The sequence below is a fragment of the Typopeltis vanoorti genome, chromosome 18, assembly GCF_054136105.1.
Source record: "Typopeltis vanoorti isolate ZY-2024b chromosome 18, IOZ_Tvanoo_1.0, whole genome shotgun sequence".
NCBI lineage: Eukaryota > Metazoa > Arthropoda > Arachnida > Uropygi > Thelyphonidae > Typopeltis > Typopeltis vanoorti.
In genome coordinates this window covers 481860-501879 of record NC_143566.1, presented here as the reverse complement: position 1 = coordinate 501879, position 20020 = coordinate 481860, and the positions used below count along the sequence as shown (strand labels likewise).

The 20020-nt window shown below is 36.7% G+C and overlaps 1 protein-coding gene across 3 annotated transcripts in view; it reads right to left on the bottom strand.

Annotated features, from left to right (window-relative positions):
- Positions 1-20020, bottom strand: part of LOC150096456 (pleckstrin homology domain-containing family G member 5-like) — a 322023-nt gene that overhangs the window by 299448 nt on the left and 2555 nt on the right. For 2 of the 3 annotated variants that reach the window (XM_090408400.1, XM_090408402.1), the window contains exon 2: positions 8447-8605. In XM_090408400.1, the coding sequence (XP_090264526.1) occupies positions 8447-8593 (147 nt within the window). In that variant the 5' untranslated portion in view covers positions 8594-8605. Of the gene's footprint in view, positions 1-8446; positions 8606-10280; positions 10458-20020 lie in introns of those variants that run through there. The other variant, XM_090408401.1, reaches the window with a different exon arrangement.

Sequence of the window (20020 nt, the reverse complement as noted above, 5' to 3'; positions counted from 1 at the left end):
ATCAATAACTCAACGTGACAGAAGAACTGTTAGCTCTTGTACCTATGAAGGGAACAGCGAAAGGCACTGAATTTCTTGAAGCTGCCAAGAAAACACTCCAGCGTTTCGACCTCAGCTTAACCAACCTCGAGGGTGTGGTAACTGATGGTGCCCTTGCTATATTGGGAAAGAACGAAGGATTTGTAGTGCTGCTATGTAAAGAACCGGAACTAGAAGGAAAAGATCCATTATCATTGTTTAATATCAGAATGGGAAACTGGACAATGAGACTTATTTGTGCCTATGGTCCCACAGAAGGCTCTACTAAGGTAGAAGTGGAGGAATTTTTTGAGGCTCTAGAGAAAGCTACTGACACAATGAAAAAGGAAAAGTTGGTCCTTGTTGGTGATCTAAATAGCAGAGCAGGAAATGACTGTCAGACATACAAAAATGTTTTGAGACATACAAAAATTTGAAGAAAAGAGCAAAGCTAATAATAATGGCAAACACCTGTTGGATTTCTGCTCAGGATACGGACTGGTTATTACTAACACAATGTTCTAACATAAAAATGCGCACAAATTCACATGGAGAGATGAAATTCACAAGGAATAAGAATAGTCTCATCGACTATGTCATTGTTGATAGTGATGTTTTCTCACTGGTGCAGGACACTGAGTGTACCGAGGATTAGAAATTGAACGTGATCACCTTAAAATTGAATGTTATATTGAAAAGAAGAACATGTAAGAAAGTTTTAAAGCGAATAAAAGTTGAGCAGCTATCAGATGTGAGCTGTAGACTAAAATACACAAACATTATTCAAGATAAAATGAAAGAGTTTGAGAACAACAACCAATTCAGTAGCAAACCCTGAAGAAAACATTCATTATTCAGCCAGAGTGGCATGTGGTGAGGTCTGCAAGGATAGAAAAATCAGAACTCCGTGGTGGAAGTTCTTCCATACAGGAAGTTAAAGAAGAAAGCATATCGAAAGTTGCTGGCAAATAAGTCAGCATGTGATCTTAGAGAATACAGAGTAAAATGTAAGAAAGCTAAACACTGTGTAAAACTAGCTAAATAAAAGTCATTGGAAGACTTCGGTAAGAACATAGAAAATAAATGTCAGGAAAGTGGCAAAATATTCTGGAGGCTGTTGAAAAAGCTTAGAAATGGAGTAAAGAGTGCTGTAAAACGAATTAGAGATGAAAAATGTGACATGAAAATTGGAGAAAAATATATCCTTGATGTATCGGGTACTTACTTCGAAAAATTGCTGAATGAAACAAATAGTGACAGCACAGTGGTAAAAAACATTCAACAGGTATGCAATCAGAAATACATATCCATACTTGAAGTAGATGATATTCAACCAGAGCTGCTAAAGTATGGAGGTATAAAAGTCTTATAGTGGCTGCACTGCATAGTTCAGAAGACTTGGACACAAGGATGAATTCCAGATGAGTGGGGTAGAGCTCTTATAGTACCAATATATAAAAAGGGAAATAAAACAATGTGAGAATTACCAAAGTATTTCCCTACTGAGTGTTCCTGGTAAGATTTATGAGTATACTTGAGAAATGGTTGAGAAGGATTTTGGGAGGGAAGCTTGGTTAAGAACAAACTGGATTCAGGTCATATAGAGGATATCAGGATCAGATTTTCACTTTATGACAAATAGTTGAGAAATTATAGGAATATAACAAAGTGTTAATAATTAGATTTTTATACAGAGAATTTTATCATAATATAAATCCTACTGGCTGCACCATTATTTAAATATAGGATTTTTATTAATTTAATCCTGTATATAGAAATGATCTCTGTTCAACAATTATTTTTAATTTATTTTCGAGTCTACCTATATATTATATGCACAAGGATTCACTCCGATTGTGCAATGACTTCTTTTTTACTATTTCTTTCAGAATCCAAATAATCACTGACTCAAGACCAAAATAAACACATTTAATAAAACACAAACAATATATATATATATACACTTCAAACAATATTACATAACTAACTACAAATTTAATTGGATTCAAGGCCTTTTTAAGAATAAACTTACAGTTAAGACTAGGCTAAACACTTTGTTTGCACAATGACAAAATGTTCATAGCCAGTTTCTTTCTCTGTTAAGGCCCTTTTCTGAAGATATATGACTTTATTCTTCATCATCACAGGATTCTTTCTCATCACTCATTGTAGCACACATTAATTCTTCCTGCCTCAATTCTGTCTCCTTTCTCAATAGAAATAATAATTAGATCCGGCGTCCTTAATACAGATGAAACTTCCTAATTAGAGTTTTCTCGAACATTTCTTTAGAACGTAAACAGTAATTTCTTCTTTTATTCATTAATGCTTATTGACAGTCTTAACTCTTCCACTTTAAAAAATTCACAGTTCTACAATTCCCTTTTCGGAATCTACTACTAATCTTCCAATTAGTGTTTCCTCGAATATTCCTTTTAAAACATCTATAGCAATATTTTCTTTTATTTATCAATACTAATTCCACTTTGAAACTTCATAGTTCCACGATTCCTTTTTCGGAATATACTATTGATTTTCCTCCGACTGTCACATAAAAAACTCAATTTCCTTTGCATCTAAATGTCTGCTGGCTTGTATTCTAATTTTCTCTCTGAACGCTCTCTTGTTTTTTCCCCGTTGCTTCGATACCAAACTTGTCAGTTGTCAATCACATGTCAAACTTCTCAGCGAGCATGCGCACTCCATGAAAGTGGTATGCGAGAAACTAGGTATAATGGCTGGCACGTTGTCTCCGTTAGCGACAAGAGAATGTCTTCATAAAACACGACTTTTGATAATTTTAAAATACAATAAGTAAGTAATACAAATATCAAATCCAGTACGTACATTAATTTTTTAACTTCTTTACATATTATTTTTGACAAAACAATTTCAATAACGGGCACATCGCAAGTGCCGACAATGCGTGTTATGAAACTAAAACTAATAAACATACTAGCATAAACAATATGTAAAAATATTCAGAATTTTAAATTATGATTATTTTTACAAAAAATCTTTATTTAAGTTTTGCAGAACTGCTAAAGGTATATGAGAGGTGTTAAGAGGAAATCTATTGAAAATGCTATAGTTATATGGTGTCAATGTGTGTTTCATTGTTAGCATATCGTTATATGCTAACAATGAAACACATGGATGCTTATGACAGATGCACCAACTTTGAAAAAAAAACCTTGCCGATAGTGTTGCCATCTATGGTCGAGGCTGAGAACTTTTCAGACCACCCTCGTATATCAAGCAATACTTAGTCTTTATTTGAGTTGTAAGTCAACAGTCAGAATTGAAGGAAATATAGGAAGATGGTTTAATGTTAAATATGGTGTTAGACAAGGACGAGCATTATCTCCTGTGTTATTCATTTTCTAGATGGATCACATTATGAAGGAAATTTAATTTATTTCAATTTATGGAGAAGTTTATGAAACCATCGGTATGTTGGAGATACAATCGATGACATTTTCATCATATGGAAACATAGTGAAGCAGAACTATCTGATTTCGTAACTTCAATCAACTTATTTCATCAAAAAATCAAGTTCACCTTAGAACTCGAAAGGGAAATAAAATTACAGTTTCTAGATGAATTAGTCACAAAACAAATGGATGGCAACATTGATCTTAAGGTTTACCGCAAGCTGACCCACATTGGCTGTTACCTACGTTTTTCTTCATCACACCATATTTCTCAAAAGTTGAGTACTATATATATGCTAAAAAACAGGGCAGTTTGTATCATAAGAGATGACAAAGTTTTAAGAGATGAATTAGATCTCATCTTCAAAACTTTAACAAACAATGGTTATCCAAAAAAATTGATAAAAATGATTCATTTCTCCGACCCCTCCCAACAGCAAACCCAAAAAACTCACTAGAGGTATTCCATTTCAATTCCTTTTGCTGGCACAGTTTCACAAAAAATTGCAAACCTGCTTAGACCCCACGAGATCCAAGTGGCCACTTGTTACGGTCACGAAAAGACAAGATTGCTTTCTATAAACATCCTGGAGTATACAACATTCCTTGCTCTTGCGGTTTAAATTATATAGGACAAACTTCTAGAAGAAAAAAAGAACACATTGGGGACATCAACAAGAACAGAGAAGATAATTCCGGTTTAGCTCTCCATTTTTCTAATGCCAATCACAACATGAATGGGATAAAAGTACTATGTCGTACTTAGAAGATTTTCATACCCACAACATCAAAGAAGCTGCAGTAGTGATCCGTTCAAGGGGAAGCCTTAACAGAAACCAAGGTATGATCATTGGTGATATCTGGAAAACATTCATAAGATCATTCACCACATCGGAGTTCAACTTTGCAGCCAATTTGGTGTGAATTCCTTTATTTAATTTAGTATTTAACGAGACGTTCCACAGATTTGCACATGGCACAATGCGACGCAAGATAATGGCATCCAAAAATATGACACCATTGTTCAAAAACTATAATGTGAGAGAGTTTGTCCAATGTGATGTGTGTGGGATGTATGCATTCCCGAATGAGGCTGGAGTTTGGATTGAAAGTGATAGTGGTGGGAGAATGTGCAGAAAATGTAAGCAAAGTGAGGAGTGGAAATAATATGTGTCAGGTTGTGAGACAGTTATGGTTGAAGAAAGCCAGAATGTGAGTGAAAATAGTGGCTTGACAGGGAATTGCGATGTACAAGATGGCAATGAGAGCGGTGATCAAAGAAAGAGTGAAAGCAACTATACAGAGAGAGAAAATGGTTTAAATGATAAAAAAAATGAGGAATTATTTGTAGGAAGTGAGATCGCTAGGTTGCATGCAGTGATACAAAATGCGCCTTGATTGGCTCTTCCTGGCCACAGGTTAATGGCATTAGTGAAACATGGCTGACGGGAAGATGATATAGTTAGTGGGATAGAATGTGTAGGTTATAGTGTGTTTGGGAGGGACAGAGAGAATAAAATAGGGGGAGGAGTGTTATTGATGATAGCTAATGAACTGCAGCCAAGGAGAATTGAAGTTGTATCGCAGGATAGTGAAAAGAGCTCCTTTGAGGCTATTTGGTGTGAGATTGAGACTGGCAGAATAAAATATACAGTTGAGTGCTGCTATAGACCAGGTGATGGTGGAGATAGTATGCATAAACAAATTGATGAAATGAGTGGAAGGAGGGTAATTATTATGGGGGATTTCAACTATGGTAACATTGATTGGAAGGCGGAGAGAACACATGTGAGGAAGGAAATGGATTTTATTCAATTATTAAGGGATAACTATCTGAGACAGCATGTAATTGAAATTACTAGGGGTGTGAGAGTGCTTGACCTGGTAATAGCATCTGAGAATTTGACTGTAATGAATATGACCAAGTTGCCACCTATTGGTGAGAGTGATCATAAGGTCTTAAACTGGGAGGTGGCTAAAGGTGTGGAAATTTTCGATTAAGACAGGGTATATGTGGAATTACCGTGCTGGCAAGTATGACAAGCTTAGGAGATTGCTTGGATCAGTGCCATGGCATGTACAACTGCAAGGGCTGGATGTCGATAGAACATGGGAAGTGGTCAAGGAGCATTTACAGGAAGTTATGGCTGATTGTATACCTAGGGTCCGAATAGTAAAACAAGCAGGGGTTAAATGGATGAATAACACCATTAAGCTTGAGCTGCAAAAAAAGAAACAAATGTGGAGGGAACTTAAAGAAAGGGGTGACCTGCAGGCACACGAACGGTATAAAGTGCAGGCCAGAAGGGTAACGAGTGTGGTAAAAAAAGCAAAAGCCGATTATGAAAGGAAACTAGCTATGCAAGCAAAAGAGAATCCCAAACAGTTCTTTCAATATGCTGCAAGCAAGAAACAAAACTGTACACAGCAAAATGATTTTAAGGAATGACGATGGTAAGGAGGTCACTGAATCAGTCGATATAGTGGAGTTATTGAGCGAGCACATTGCAAAAGTATATCATCCAGCTGGTGACATTGAAAAAATGAAGGAACCATTAGTTTATACGGGAATTGTGATGAGTGAAGTGGAGGTGAATAGTCTATTACAGAACCTTAATGTGAATACATCTGTGGGATTGGATGGTATACCGGCACGGATCTTGCGTGAAGCGGCTAAGGAATTATCAGTGCCCTTGACCATGTTGTTTAATCTGAGTCTCGGGTCTGGTTTAGTGTGGAAAGAGAGGAAAATAGTTTCACTGCATAAAGGAGGATCAGAGACTACGGTTGCAAATTACCGACCGATCAGCATATCAGGAGTCGTTGTCAAGGTCTTGGAGAAAGTAGTCAAGGGAAAAATACAGGAATGGATTGATGAAAATGAGATACTGTAAGGGGGACAGCATGGCTTTGTGAAGGATAGATCATGCCTCAGTAACTTGCTCAAGTTTTATAACAAGGTGACGGCTGAACTAGATAATGGTAATGGGTTTACAGTGATACTGCTGGACCTGGCAAAGGTATTTGACAGGATACCACATGGAATTCTAATCCGTAAACTACAACATATGGGAATGGATATAGGGTTGGTGAGATGGATAGGTGGGTGGTTGATGGAGAGATATCAAAGAGTAGTTTATTCAGGAGTAGAGTCGAAAAGACGCCCTGTGACTAGTGGTGTGTCGCAGGTTTCTGTTCTTGGACCACTGCTGTTTAATCTGTTCATTAACAATATAGGGAAGGATCTAAGAGGAACAGTTCATTTGTTCGCTCATGATGCAAAGTTGGGTAGGGCGATAGTGAATGCAGAAGATGTCAAAATCTTGCAGGACGACTTGGATAGATTGGAGTTCTGGGCTAAGGAGAATGAATGTCAATTTAATGTGACAAAATGTAAGGTTATGCATTTTGGGGTGAAAAGATTAGCATCAGTATACCACACTGGTGGAACTGTACTCCAGGAGATTCATGAGGACAGGGACTTGGTGGATAGGGAAATGAAGTTTATGGGGCACATTGCAAAAGTAGCTAAATCAGCTCATCAACTCACTTGGTTGTTGAAAAATACCTCGACGAGCAGAGACAAGCAAGTTATTGTACTCTGTACTGAGCCTTGGTAAGACCTCATCCCGACTACTGTGCCCAGATTTGGTCACCTAGATTCCTTCTTGATGGGGAGGAGGTGAAAAGGATCCAGAGGCGAGTGACTAAGATGATAGCGGGTCTATGGAATGAACCATATGAGAACAGGTTGAAGATTTGTGGGTTGCAGAAATTAGTTGATAGGCAGAAAACGGGAGATATGATTGAGACATTCAAATTGCTGAAGGGTTTCTATAGGATTAATTCAGAGGATATTTTTGAGATCAGGACTGGTGGTGGGAGAACTAGGGGACACCTATGGAAGCTGGGCAAGAGTGTGGTTAGCAGGGGTGTTAGAGCTGGGTTCTTTACTTTTAGAGTAGTAAATAAGTGGAATAAGCTGCCAGAGTCTGTTGTGGGTGCTATGACAGTGAGTGAGTTCAAGGCAAGGTATGATAGATACTGTGAGAATGTCGTATAGTTGTGTGGACATGATGTTTATGGCCTCCCTCATTGAATCTAAGAACTCCCTGGAGTCGCCTGTAATAATAATAATCAAAAAAAAAAATAATGTTTTTATTTGAATTTTGATAATATTTAGCATTCAGTTATGTTTTAACCTGATACTTTAGCTTGTTTCTGTTCTGTTTTAAGCTGTTTTTGTTAGTTTTTGTGTGCCCAGTCAAGCTGGCAAAACTAGTAGGCTATATCTCTGTAGAAATCTCCACTACTTAAGTACAATTTTTAGTGAAGGCAAATTAAATATGGAAACAGACAACAGAATCAACAAAGCCTGTATGGCAGGAAGTCAACTGAATAAATTTATGTGGGAAAAGAGAAAAATTAGTCAAAACACTAAATTAGCTGTAGCTGTATACAAGACTGTGTTCAAACCAATTCTAACTTATGGATCTGAGAGCTGGGTTAGAAATAAAACACTTAACCAAAGACTAGAGACTATAGATATGAGAGTCCTGAGAAAGATTAGGGAGATGAACAGATGGCATCAGTGGTAATATCATATTAAGAAAGAAACTGACATTGTTAGCAGAGCTAATCTCAGGTGGTATGGTCACTTAAACAGGATGAGAGAGGAAAGATTAGCAAAACAAGCATTCTCTGCTAGGTTGGCAGGAAAAAGATCCAAAGGAAGACCAAGATACAGTAAAAAGTGCCTTAGAAGACAGAAATATAAGATCTGTTAATGTTGGGAACTTGACAATAATAGATTGCTTTGGAGGAAAAGAGTAATAATGTAAGTTTTTCATCTAGTACCATCATAATGTCCTGTACACCCCTTGAGGGTACATGTCAGGAATATGATGACCTATTTGTATTCTTTACCTTCAAAATCAGAGAAAAAATTACTTTCAGTTGAATTTCACAAACATGAAAACTACACAATACTTACCTTGTCCTTGTTAACTATGTGTGTCCAGTGTTCTTCCAATAAATATAGATTGGTGACATCAGTAGAAGAATAAAAGGTGAGAAGTGCTGGCCGATCTGGGACACCTTGCTGACTATAATGGTTCAGAATTTCTGTTAGAGATTCCATCTTCTCTCTATCCTGTTCCAGAATACACAGTTAACTCTGGATAAAAGTAACAACATTCTATAATATAAAAGGTAACAGATAAAATAACAGATCATATAATGAGTTTTTTTGACTCAGTTAGCTAACTTTGACTAAACCGTCAAAGTTAGCTAACTGGGAACACTACATAAGGAAAGCAGAGGGCCAAAATGGCTTCTGACCTTATGTCCAATCTCAACTTCTCATAGTGCCTTCCAATAGTAGAATTTAGTGATCAAACTATATCTGTGTGTTGACTTAAATCACAAGTGATGATATAACATGATGGAATGTCATGAAGGCTGGTGAAGCATCACTCAGTTATATTATGTTTTTGTATAGATTAGAGACCTTGATTAAAGAAACAACTCCATAAGCCACCTGAAATGTGGAAATACAGATATTTGACCAGAAATGCTAAATTATTGAGATACAAATATTTTACAGTGCATGTGCTACATAACTGGAGTAAAACTCTCATAAGTTCATTTATTTAAAAAAAAAAAGGCAATAAAACTGAATGTAAGAATTACAGAGAAATTTCTCTCTGTGTTCTGGGTGAGATTTATGCAGGCATACTTGAGAAGAGACTAAGGAAAACTGTGAAAGAGAAACTTGGGGAAGAACAAGATGCATACATGAGAAATACAGGTCATCAAGATCAGATCTCTTCAAGATATCGAATTTCCCCCGCCCACTTAATTATAAATTACATCAAACATACCAAGAAATTATATTCTTGCTTTATCCTTTATCCAAGTGTGATCCTTCAATTTTATTATGCAATTAATTGCACTGGACCAATTAAGAAGAGCACTGATGCGATATGCATGCTCAAAATTTTCATACATCAATAAAAATGCAATCACACGGTCATGGGCATCTGCATGGGGTGAGCACTCCCCCCCCCCTAGGATCGAGTAAAAAATTCCACAAATTATAATTGCAAAAGTAATTGAGATATGTAATTTTACACCCTTGACCCTGGGACACTTTGTCTATCTTAATATTTTATTAGGGGTTGGCCTGTTTCGGCACATGGTGGGGTAGCTATAGAACACGTGTTTTATTGCAGCAATAAAACATGTGTTCCTGTTTTTGGTTCATCTTTTTCTGATTTGTGAAAAAAATGTTCATTACTGTTGTGAACAGAGACCAGTTCATTTTCCCTCTGTGTCTAGTGAGTCATTGAGTGAAGTGTGAATTGTAAATTTATAGTGAAACAAATTTAAACAGAAAAATACATTTTTAAAAGGTAAGTGTGTGTAATTTAATATTATTTTACTTGTTAGTTTTATGATTTTTTTGCTTTTAAGCTGAAATAATTTAATTTAGTTTGGGATTAATTAATTAGTTGATTTTTAATAAAATATGCCAATCAATTTTTTTATATATGAAATTGTGCTAAAAACTGCATCAATTCTAAATACCCCCCCCCCCCCCAAGAATTAAAGATCATTAAAATCGATGTAAAATGAAAATAATTATATTTTGATGAAATAATTATAAATTGATGTATTTATAATTCTCATAGAAAGGCTTATATGCTGGTAATACATAATTATTAATTGACTTAAGGAATTCACAACATACAATAGAATATAAATTAAATTAAACTTTAATATATATCTCCAATATTAGGCAACATCATGTTGCCATAGGAACTTACAATAAAGACATGCACTATATACAGTAAATGAGGATGAAGCAGGAAGGTATCGTTTCTCCTAAAAGTCTTGATGGTGCTCCCTAGCGGGCTATGTAGGCATTCTTGGCCGTTGGGCTGAAGGTCTCATGATGTATGTCGCCCAAATTTGGGGCAGTTTCATGCAACCAAATTTGTTGAGATTTGGCATGTTTCTTATTGCTGAGGCTGATTCCATGTATTTATAGTTTACATCGACAAATAATTACATCAAAAAATGCTAAAAGATGTTTATTGATGTAATTATTTAATTAAATCAATAATTATAAAAATTTATTGATGTAATTATTTGTCTCCAAGCTTTGCCCCCCCCCCCTCCAGAAAATTTTCTGGGGAAGTACGCCTATGCATATGGTCAAATTGATGTGAAAATTGTAGCATGGGTTGCATAACCCACGACAGCACACCCAACCGAAATGGCCACGTGACGCCATTGATATATATATATATATATAGGAAAAATTTCAAGAGAGTGGAGGAAAAATAAAATCACAGGAATTAAAATAGGAAGTAAAGAATTAACAAGTCATTTGTATGCTGACAATCAAGTTATTTTTGCTGAAAGTGAAGACCGATTACAGAAAAATCTACATGTACTGAACAAACCAATAGAACAGTATGACATGAAAATCTCAATAAATAAAAACATCAATAGCATTTCAAGGCAAAAAATTAAAAGATGCAAACTAGTACATGGTAGTAAAACAAGGACTTGGGAGAATGAGATAAAAGACAAGCAGAAGCTACAGAAATGAAGTTCCTAAGACGGCTCACAGGCTATAAAAGAATAGACAAGATAAGAAATGTAGAAGTAATAAAATTTTCCATAATTAACATAACAGAAGACATCACAAACAACAGAAAGAACTGGAAAAGCCATGTAGAAAGAATAAATGAGGATAGACGGCCAGATATTGCCTGGAAATATAAACCAAAGGGATACTGATCAAGAGGAAAACCCAAGAGGAGATGGGCAGAAGACTTTTTAAACCCTATATGTTACAGGCAAACAATTGCCTAATATACGGAAAGCCAAGAAGAAGAAGATCAAGTACAGGAATAAGCATTGATCAGGAAGAAGAAAAATAAACATTGTCATTGAATCAGCATAAAATTTAAAAGAACACAAAAGGAGCTGGACTAGGAAGCAATAAACCTCATTGAAATGAGAAAAGAGGAACTATTGAAATAACAATAAAAAATAAGCAATAAGGATAAATATAAAAGAAAATATTAAGAAAAGAGAAGATGATATGATACTAAAAACCACTGATGAAAACAGAAACCTTAGAATTCTAAGAGATAATCTTTCATCTGGAAGAAAGAATATTTTAGTTCTTGAAGACCAGAATGGGAGAAATTTATTTAGCAACAAGAAATCTGAAGCAAAAAATTTCTACATGAATCTGTATAAAAGTGAAGACAGAAAACTCCAAAATCAACAGAAAAATGGACTATGGCAATACCTCTGATATACCTCCATTAGAACTCTGTGAAAGTGAAAAAGCATTAAAACAAATGAAAAATAAAGATGCCAGAGAGGATTGTTTAATAATAGAGATAATTAAAGGTGAGGATATTCTAAAGCAAAAATTGAAAATCCTCTTTAATAAATGAATCAAAAAAAAAAGAGAAGCACCCCAAATATGGAATAATGCAAACATTATGTAACTACATAAAAAAAGGAAGTAAATTAAAACTAGTAAACTACAACCTATTAATTTGTTATTCCATTAGCTTTTCACTAGAATTATAACCAATAGATTAGAAACAGGATTTGATTCAATACAACCTTCTGAGCAAGCTGGTTTCAGAAAGAACTTCAGTACAATAGATCATATTCAAATTTATTGTATATTGAAAAATGCAATGAATACAACCTTCCTCTTCATATGGTCTTCATAGAATTTAAAAAAGCTTTTGAATGCACCAAAACATCATCTATAATAATAGATTAGAAACAGGATTTGATTCAATACAACCTTCTGAGCAAGCTGGTTTCAGAAAGAACTTCAGTACAATAGATCATATTCAAATTTATTGTATATTGAAAAATGCAATGAATACAACCTTCCTCTTCATATGGTCTTCATAGAATTTAAAAAAGCTTTTGAATGCACCAAAACATCATCTATAATAATAACTCTTAGAGATTATGGCACTGAAAAACAATTTGTTGACATAATAAAATATATTTTATAAAAATGCTACAACTATCATTCTCAATGAAATAAGTGAAAAATTTCGCATAAATCAAGGAATAAGGCAAGGAGACACCATTTCTCCCAAACTCTTCATATTAGCACTGGAACATATGATGAGCAATTTAGAATGGCCCAATAAAGGAGTCAATATTAATGGAATTAAATTAAACAAACTAAGATTTGCTGATGATATTCTTATTATTGCAAATATAAAAGATTTAAAAAAAAAATGATAGAATATCTAACAACTAAATCACTAGAGACTGGATTAGACATTAACTCTGAGAAAACCAAAATAATGACAAACCAAAAAGGATATATTGAAAGACACAGCATTATTAAGGTAAACAATAAAAAAAATTAAAATAGTAGATGAGTATGTAGTATGTATACTTAGGAAAATTGTTAACAATGAAGAAACAAGGAGTCATGGAAGGAGTGAAAAGAAGAATAGGAATGGGATGGTAAGCTTTTGGAAAATTAAAGAGATTTTTAAACAGCAAAATAAACCCCGAGAACAGAGCAAGACTGTTCAACCAATGTGCATTGCCTGTTATGACATATGGGGCAGAAACCTGGCCAATCAAAAAGGAAATAATAGATAAAATGGAAAAAACAGAAAGAAGAATGGAAAGATGTCTGCTAAACATAAGATAAAATCAGAAATGAAGAAATGAGAAAACATACCTGCTGGCCTGGTTGGCCGAGTGGATAGCATATCCGCTCTCCGCCAAAAGGTTGCGGGTTCGAATCCCATCATGGGCATGGATGTTTGTGATTGTCTGTGGAAATATCTGTGGTGGTTGGCGGTAGATGGCGATGGTGTAGTTGTGGTCAGTTGGCGATTGAATGATGGGGACCAAGGACTCATCGAGGTGCCCTCCCTCGATGAGTCCTTGGACTCCCTGAAGGTCAAATAATAATAATACTTTAAAAGAAATGGAAATGGGCAGGGCACAACGCAAGACTCAAGGACAATAGATGGATAAAAGTTTTACTGGAGTGGCAGCCATATGAAGGCAAAAGATCTGTGGGAAGACCTGAAAGAAGATGGTCAGACAATATAAAGAAAACAATTGGAATTCCCTGACACCAACAAGCTCAGGACAGAAACAGATGGAGAGAATTGGGGGACACTGATAGCCAGAAGTGGCCATAAAAAGGGTTAAAAGAAGAAGAAATACGAACAATATTGATTATGATTGTTGAATGATGATTACTGACCAGCATCATCCTTAACAAGTATTTTGCATATATGCTACATAAGTGATATTTATGTACATTTGCATAAAGGTTTCTAATTCAGTGGATGGTATGTTGTCCAACTTAAACTATGTCCAAATTTTAAAGATTTTTTTATCTGTACACACCAAGACAATACAAGCTATCTAAAGTCTATCCACAAACCTGGAACACTAGTGCATCCCTCTCATGGATACCATAAATTACCCCAACCTATAAACTGGCTAAAACGTCTGGCATCTAAAACTCAACAAGTATATCAGTAAGACAATGTCTTAAAACTGACATACAGAACATTCAAATATTGAAGAAAGATCATTAAGTGAGCTTCAATGCATCATCCCTTTTTACAAATGTTCAGTACATTAGTTCTCATTTTCAAAATGTATCCACATGATATTTGAAATTCTTCAAACAGTCTTAAACCAGAATATTTTAGCTGGACAACCAGCTCTTCAAACAAACTGTAGGAATGGGCTCTCCACTTTCACCCCAATGTTAAACTCATACATGGAACCATTTGAATGCACTTAATCCCCCCCCTCCTAGCCTTCTTTCACCCCCAATGTTAAACTCATACATGGAACCATTTGAATGCACTTAATCCCCCCCCAGCCTTCTTTCACCCCCAATGTTAAACTCATACATGGAACTATTTGAATGCATGTATAGTCTTACACACTTAATTTCCCCCCCCCCCCAAGTATATACAAAGTAAGGTGGAGGTATATAGATGATATATCTGTCATGACCCACATGCTTTTTTCTAACTTTTTTTTACATTTCTCAGCAACATCCATCTCAAATTAGTTTCTCTGGAAGTTGAAAAAAGAAGGGGGCTGAAGCCTTCTTGGATACTTTAGTTATAAGTCAAGAGGATGGGTCCTCACATGTTCAGACTAATGCAAGCACACATAATTATTATAATTATTATTATTATTGTTCCGGGAAACTCCAAGGAGTCGACAGACTCATCGAGGGAGGCCCTAACATCATGTCTGGAACAACTATTCAACATTCACACAGTATCTATCATATCTTGCCTTGAACTCATTCACGGTCATAGCACCCACAACAGACGCTGGAAGCTTATTCCACTCATTCACCACTCTCCAAGTAAAAAAACTAGCTCTAACACCCTTGTCAACCACGCTCTTGCCCAGCTTCCATGCATGGCCCCTAGTCCTCCCACCACCAGTCATATTTTCAAAAATATCTTCTGGATCAATCTTATAAAAACCCTTCAGTAATTTGAATGTCTCAATCACATCACCCCTCCTTCGCCTATCGTACAATTTCTGCAACCCACAAATCCTCAACCTATTCTCATAAGGTTCATTCCACAGACCTGCTATCATCTTGGTCACTCGTCTCTGGACCCTCTCCACTTCCTCCCCATCACGAAGAAACCCTGGTGCCCATAACAGGGCACAGAAGTCCAGATTGGGGTCTTATCAAGGCTCGATACAGAGGAACAACAACTTGCTTCTCTCTGCATGTTAAAGTATTTTTCATAAGCCAAGTGATTTGGTGAGCTGTTTTAGTTACGTTTGCAATGTGCCCCCTAAACTTCAACTCCCTATCCACCAGCACTCCCAAATCCCTGGCCTCATCAATCTCCTGGAGTACGGTTCCACCTATGCGATATACTGCTGCTATTCTTTTCACCCCAAAGTGCATAACCTTACACTTAGCCACATTAAACTGACATCCATTTTTCCTAGCCCAGTCCTCCAAACTATCCAAATCATCCTGTAAAATTTTGACATCCTGTGCACTCACAATTGCTCTACCCAACTTTGCATCATCAGCAAACAAATGAACACTTCCTCTCAAATCCTTTCCAATATCATTGATGAACAAATTGAAAAGCAGTGGTCCAAGAACAGAGCCCTGCGGCACTCCACTAGTCAAAAGACGTCTTTTTGACAAAACCATGTTGTCCCCCATACAATATCCCATTTTCATCTATCCAATCCTGTATTCTTTTCTTGACTAATTTCTCTAAGACCTTGACAATGATTACTGATATGCTAATCGGTCGGTAATTTACAACAGCGGTCTTGGAACCACCTTTATGCAGTGGAACTATTTTCCCCTCCTTCCACCCACTCAGGACTAACCCAGACCCGAGACTCAAATTAAACAAAATAGTCAGGGGTACTGACAATTAATTAGCTGCTTCTCGTACTACACGAGCTGGTATACCATCCAACCCCACAGATGTATTGACATTGAGGTTATGCAATACACTACTCACCTCCACTTCATTCACTACAATTCCCGTATAATCTACTGGTTTATTCGTTTCTGCAATGTCACCACCTGGATGATATATTCTTGCAAAGTGCTCACTCAGTAACTCAGCTATCTCAACTGATTCAGTTACCTCCCTACCATCGGCATTCTTTAAAATCATTCTGCCATGTACATTTTTCCTTTTACTTGCTACATATCTAAAAAACTGTTTAGGATTCTCTTTAGCCTGCATGGCCAACATTCCTTCGTAATCCTTTTTTGCTTTTCTTACCACACTCGTCACCCTTCTGGCCTGCGCTTTATACCGTTCATGTGCCTGCCGGTCACCTTTCTCCTTAAATTCCCTCCATAGTTGTTTCTTTTTTTGCAGCTCAAGCTTAATGGTGTTATTCATCCATTTAACCCCTACTTGATTTATTATTCGGACTCTAGGTCAGACATTGCTTCATGCAAGCACTTCTTAACCACCTACCATGCACTATCAACTTCTAGTCCTTGCAGTTGTACATGCCATGGCACTGAGCCAATCAAACTCCTAAGCTTGTCATACTTTCCAGCCCGATAATTCCACATGTACCCTGTCTTAATTGAAAATTCTACACCTTTAGCCACCTCCCAAGTCAAGACCCTATGATCACTCACCGATTGGTGAGAATGTGGTCATATTTGTTACAGCCAAATCCTCAGATGTAATTACTAGGTCAAGCACTCTCTGACCCCTAGTATTTTCCATTACATGCTGTCGCAGATAGTTATCCCTTAATAACCACATAAAATCCAATTCCTTCCTCCCGTGTGTCCTCTCCTCACTCCAATCAATGCTACCATAGTTGAAATCTCCCATAATAATCACCCTCCTTCCACTCATTTCTTCTATTTGCTTGTGCATACTGTCACCACCATCTTTTCCATCACCTGGTCTATAGCAGCACCCAATTGTATATTTAGTTCTGCTAGCCACAATCTCACACCAAATGGCCTCAAATGTGCTCTTTTCTCTATCCTGCAATTCAACTTCTATTCTCCTTGGCTGTAGCTCATCAGCTATCATCAACAATACTCCTCCCCCCATTTTATTCTCTCTGTCATTCCTGAACACACTATACCCATCACATTCAATCCCACTAGCTATATCATCTACAGTCAGCCTTGTTACACTAATACCAATAACCTGTGGTCTGGAAGTGCCAACCATGGCCAAAAACTCTTCCTTCTTGTTCCTAATACTCCTAGTATTAGTGTACATGAATTTAAGACCCCCATTAGCCCCAACCCTTCCTTGATGCCTTATATTAACTATCCCACTCTGGTTTGTTGTCCTTATTTGCTCTAGCATATTATATTCATTCTTACATTCAACTGCCTCCCTAAGGACTGTATATCTACTCCCCCCCTTAACGAATCTAGTTTCCCTGAATTTGCACATCCACTACATTCAGCAACACTTTCTCAAGTCTTCTTACACCATAACCATTCAAATGCAAGCCATCCATCTTATATTGATCCTTTCGCCCATCAAACTCACTCCACACGTCCACAAATTCCACACCACTCGTCATACATAACCCATGCATAAAGTCATTCGCAATTATGGCCCTCCTTTTAAACATTTCACTGTCATACCGTGGCAAAAGACTAATCATTCTAACTCTCTCACTCTTTTCTTTTGCTACCTCAAACAATTCATTCAGGTCTTCTATCATTTCCATTTTATCTCCTTTCAAATCATTCGTACCTGCCACAACAATCATTTCTTTCACCCTTTCCTTTTGCTCTCTAATAGACTCAGTTACATCCTTTATGGTCGCACCAGGTTGGTACGATTTTGTCAAATCCTCTACTAACACACCTCGTACTAATGAGTCTCCATACAGCACTCTATCCTTCATTTTGTTCATGTTCACATTCATACACCTATTTTTCCTGTCATACCTTTTATTATTGGTTGGTTCATTCAGTCGACTTTTGTTCATGCACTCTAGCTGCTGTTTTGCCCCTTCTATCGCACCATTCAACAACGCGATCTCATTCAATGCATCTATCTCATCTTTTTTATTCTCTGAGAAACCATTAATACTATCATTCACACTTTCTACATTAACACTCTCATAATTCTCACGTACAACCTTGCCGTTTCTTGTCATATCGCTATTTTCTTCATTCTGAAGGTTGACAAAAATATCACACTCACGATCCGAAATACACTTCGATTCCTCATTCTCCCTACATTTTCTACACACATTCAATCCTTTATTATCATCTATCCACACTCCGACTGCACTCCGTAAAGCGTACATTTCACAGCTAGTACACTGACTCATTTCTTTTATACTACTGTTCTTTGATAATGATGGCAAACCATCATTACTGGTCACCATTTTCCTTTGTACAGGTGCCATAATTATTGCAACGTGTTTTATCAAATAATAAGTTATACACACCAAAAACACACAAACAGACGCACTAAAATAGGCAAGGCAATAGATACCTAAATGTTACTTCACATTGTATTATCCTGGCCAAAAACTCTGAATTTTTAAAACTTGAGCTTCTAGGGAAGAAGCTCATGGAGCTCTAGGGAACAAGCTCTACATACATCATTTGAACAAAATGGATATAACAGAAAAATCCTTGCCACTCTTAAAAAGTACAACCTTCCACCCCCCATAACCAGACCATACATAAACTGCATCTTAAGCCTGTATATCGAAGGTATAATGGATTAACTGGGCTCCCTCCTAAAATGACATGGATTCAGAACAGTATACAAACCTTTGAATGAAGTTTCTACCTTACTGAGAGAAATCAAGGTTTGCTTGCTAAGATCCTCTCTCCTTCCTAAATGTGCACAGCATCTCTGCCAGCAAGTGTGGCAATATTTCAGACAATTGAATTGACCACCTTGGTCAGAAAAAAAAAAGGGGGCATAAAATGCATCCAGTATGGACAACCAAAAAGCACACTGACACAAAATGCCTTAGAGGAAGACCGTTTCATCAGATGGAAGAAAGCTAAGCTATTTCACAATTCTTAATGTAAATCAGAAAGTCTGTTCCTGGAAGTGGCAAAAGTTTTACAAAACCTTGTTAACTGCAACAGAATGAGTGCGATCTTGCATATATTTTGGCATAAAATGCTATCTTCCCATCAGTATTAATAACAGAAATTATTATGACATGCATGAATGTCGTCCTCCACGCAAATGATTCTTGCTTGTTCTTGGGATTGTTTCATTCCCTGTTTTTCATTGACCGTATATTGTAGATTTTCTCTGTTAATGCTAGCATGAGTTAGTGAAATGTTGTTTTATAAATAATTAATTTTTTTTATCTAAAAATTTTTTAACTGCGCTCCAGTTTTATGTAGTTTTTTGTTCCAGAAATGATGATATGAATCATAGAAACAAATACAGAAATCTGAACATGTGTAAGATTGTGGCAAGCAAGAGCATGAACCTATAGGATTTTTGCTTGGAGTGTAGTTAGTCTGCACAGTTAGCTGAGTGGCTATGCGCTTCACAATCATATGCCTGGGAAAGGAGTGTCCTGGGTTTGATTCCAATCGCTCATGTGAGGAGCTCAGGATCTTTCTTAGACATAGCCAAGTTAGCCAGTCTTTTGCATGGACTGCAGGGTTTTTCTCCCCAGTTTATCTGGGGTTTTTCGTCCTGGAAGCAGGCAAACCAGCCTTGAGAACCCAACTCAACACTTCTACAGACATAGGACTAACCACATTATCCTTGTGTATGGCTGCGGTTAAATGAATAGAAAACCCTCAACACAGCAAGGTAAAAGAGGGAAAAAGGAAGAAGAGTGTGGTTACAAGGCAAGAGGATAGCTCCCCTCTTGTAGTGGTGATGAGTTTAACAGGTTGCTAGAGGTGATTGACAGTGACTAAGTTTAAGGAAAAGATATATGATAGGTGTTGTGTGAATATTTTTTTTTATATATGTAATATTAACCCCAAATGAAAGTCACAAAACCTATAACATGACAGCAG